Source organism: Grammomys surdaster, unplaced genomic scaffold, assembly GCF_004785775.1.
Source record: "Grammomys surdaster isolate TR1022 unplaced genomic scaffold, NIH_TR_1.0 125756, whole genome shotgun sequence".
Lineage (NCBI taxonomy): Eukaryota > Metazoa > Chordata > Mammalia > Rodentia > Muridae > Grammomys > Grammomys surdaster.
The window spans coordinates 349052-351918 of NW_021620588.1; the positions used below are offsets into that span (position 1 = coordinate 349052).

The 2867-nt window shown below is 52.3% G+C and overlaps 1 protein-coding gene across 1 annotated transcript in view; it reads right to left on the minus strand.

Moving 5' to 3' along the window:
• The window catches only part of Slc6a11 (solute carrier family 6 member 11), a 117512-nt gene extending 114860 nt beyond the window's left edge, over positions 1-2652 (minus strand). Inside the window, exon 1 of the mRNA XM_028788672.1 lies at positions 2406-2652. Coding sequence (XP_028644505.1) covers positions 2406-2646 — 241 coding nt within the window. The 5' untranslated portion in view covers positions 2647-2652. The remainder of the gene's footprint in view (positions 1-2405) is intronic.
• Between the last annotated feature and the right edge of the window lie 215 nt (positions 2653-2867).

A 2867-nucleotide genomic window follows, 5' to 3' on the forward strand; every position in this document is an offset into this window, starting at 1 on the left:
AGGAGAAGGAGAAGGAGAAGGAGAAGGAGAAGGAGAAGAAGAAGAAGAAGAAGAAGAAGAAGAAGAAGAAGAAGAAGAAGAAGAAGGAGAAAACTTTTTAGAGAATCATACAATGAGAAGCTCCAGGTTTGTAAGGGTTAAATGTCCCTGCACATATGACCTAGGTATGGATCTGAGCCCTAAGCCCTAAGAAATTTGTAGCAAGAATCCCCCTTCAAAGCTAACTTAGCGTCAGCCTGGGTAAGGACTGTCCTAAACACAATGTCCATGGCACGGGCCTTTCTACAAAATAAATGAAACGAAGTTAGCCTTGCTCCTAGACACAGATGGGGACCCCACCCCCAATCCCTCATTTTCTTTCTCTCATCTAATAACAAAGCATGAAAACACAGTATCCTCCATCTGAGGTTACAAAGGGAGGATTTACCTGAAATTGCTTTTGCTAAATGAAGCCTCTTTAACCACCGGATTAACAGCAACAACCTTGATCAATCCTGATAGTGTGGGCCTATCTACTAGGCTTTGAAAGCGTCTTAAATCTTTTCTGGGCAAGGAATTAATTTAAGATTTCTACCCTGTGAATGAGATACTTTCAATTATTGTGAGAATCTACTAGTCTGGCCTGCGGACATGTTATGTTTAGAGGAAACCACAGCCCAGCTAGATTGAAGGCAGAAACTTATATGACAGGGTGAGCGACGTCTGAGGCCTGATTCCAAATCATTTGATTAAAAAGCTGAAGTGGTTCTCTTAAGAGCTTGTAATTCACCTGTGAGCCTCTGTGAATCCAACAGATGACACTGGGGGGAAGCCAGCTGGCCTGTGTACTCACAAAGCTAGTACTGTAATTCTTAAAATAACTAACTCAACCAAGCCGGAGTGTCTGCACGGATGGAGGCTTTTGGCAAACCAAAGAGCAAACAACCAACAACGAGTCACGTCTCAACTTTACTCACTACAACCTTAGAAACAAATTGTAACAGAATTTCTGATGAGCTCAATTTATCTCCATTTTCTACTTTGCAGAACGCTTCTAACATTGCCTAGATGAATAAAGACGTTAAAGTAGTTTCTGCCCCAAACTACCCTAAAGGTACAGCTTTTCCTAAGCATACATGGTAGCTTCTAAAAAAGGCTCCGTCTGCACAGTGAGGCAGGGCCTGCCTGAGGGCACAGGGTGCATTTTGGGTCTCCAAGTCTGCAGCCAGCTGTCTCCCCTTGCCAAGCCACGGACACCACTGGCCACTTCATTACCAGTGCAAGGCAGGCCTGGAGCAGCCTGTGCCTTCAGGGTGAATGTCCCCAAAGAAAGGACAGTGTAGTTCGCAGACCCCTTGGCTATTTGTACAGGAAGCCCTGCACTGTCCCTGCCAACCAACTTCTCTGTCACCTTTTTAGAGTTTGAGAATTTTTCTTGAAGATCGGGAGTAGCACAGGGAGGAGGGGTAATGCCAACATAGGCCTTTTCTAAGAGGAACTGTGGCACCATAGTTTTTTAATGGGACCCTTTGCTACTCTGCCATCCTACTGTAATAGGAGGGGTGTGGGAGTTTGGGGGAGGGATGGGGGAACCTGGGTACCACTATGCTGGGAGATCTGGGGACTACAGCTTCAGTTCTTCCTCATGGCACTCTGTGATGCTGTTGTTGGAAGGGACACTGGTCTTCCCCCGTCTCACACACATCAGCGTGGTTGCAGTTGTTGTGGGTGAGTCTGAGCCCAGTAAAAGAAACTGCTTGGTGCCAGTTTTTCCTCCAGAGAGGCCTAAAATACTTTCCCTAGAAAGGACCTGAAGAGCACATTTAAAACACTACAGAGGGAAGCGTGAAGAAAAAACCTGTCCGAAAGTTCTCCCCAGGGGTCAGCATGACTCTGTACCATAAGCCTTTGGAGTCTGAATCTCACCCTCAGCAGTAGTAAAATGGAGAGCTTCTCAGATGCTTAGTACCATCATCTTTGAGGTCCATAAAAGCACTGCCTTCCAAGGTGACTGACATGAGGCAATTTAAAAAATTACAAGACATGCCTAACACTGGGCCCCTACTCCTGGCACTTCGGTGACCTCTCTAAAAGATAGCTCAGCTCAGTCTTGTCCTGTGAGGACAGAGAGCCTCCGAGGCTAAATAACAGGTTTCTGCCTAAAACGCCAGCGAGAGTTGCCTGAAAACAGAGCTCCTGGACCAGGTCTGTCCCTCACGCAGGTGACAGATGCTGCTCTGGGCCCAATGGCAGGTGGCAGGTGGCAGGTGCGAAGCGGCTCTGCGCACGCAGGCGCAGAGAAACAGGTGGGCCCCATGCAGTCCCTCAGCTCCTGGGGACTGGGAAGGGGGATCGGGGCCCTGCACAAGAGGTGTCATCCCACCCCATGTGTCGCCTCGCATCTCTGCCATCCCCGCTGCGCTCACCTCCGCCGTTCTTGTAGCACAGGTAGGGGAAGCGCCACACGTTGCCCAGCCCGATGATCTCTCCCGCTACGCTCAACACGAACTCCACCTTGTTGTTCCAGTGGCCACGCTCGTGGACAGCCTTGTCGCGCGCCTCGCGCGTCCCCGCCGCGCCCCCGCCGCCGCCGCCCAGCGCCTCGGACCCCCGCGCCTCCTCGGCCGCCTTCCCGTTGCCCAGGGGCAGCGCTTGCTCCGCAGTCATGGCCGCCCTGCCGCCTCGTGCGCCGGCCCCGGCTCTGCGCCGCCGCCCCGGGCGCCCGGGCTTTTGAGAGGCTCGAGCGGCGGGCGGGGGAGCCGGGGGTGGAGCCGAGGGAGCCGCCCGGGCCGGACCTCAGGGGACAGGGACGCGGTGCCCAGGCCACCTCCTGCCTGCCTGAACCCCGGGGTGGAAGAGGGGCTGCAAGTCCCGGTGACTTGACCTGG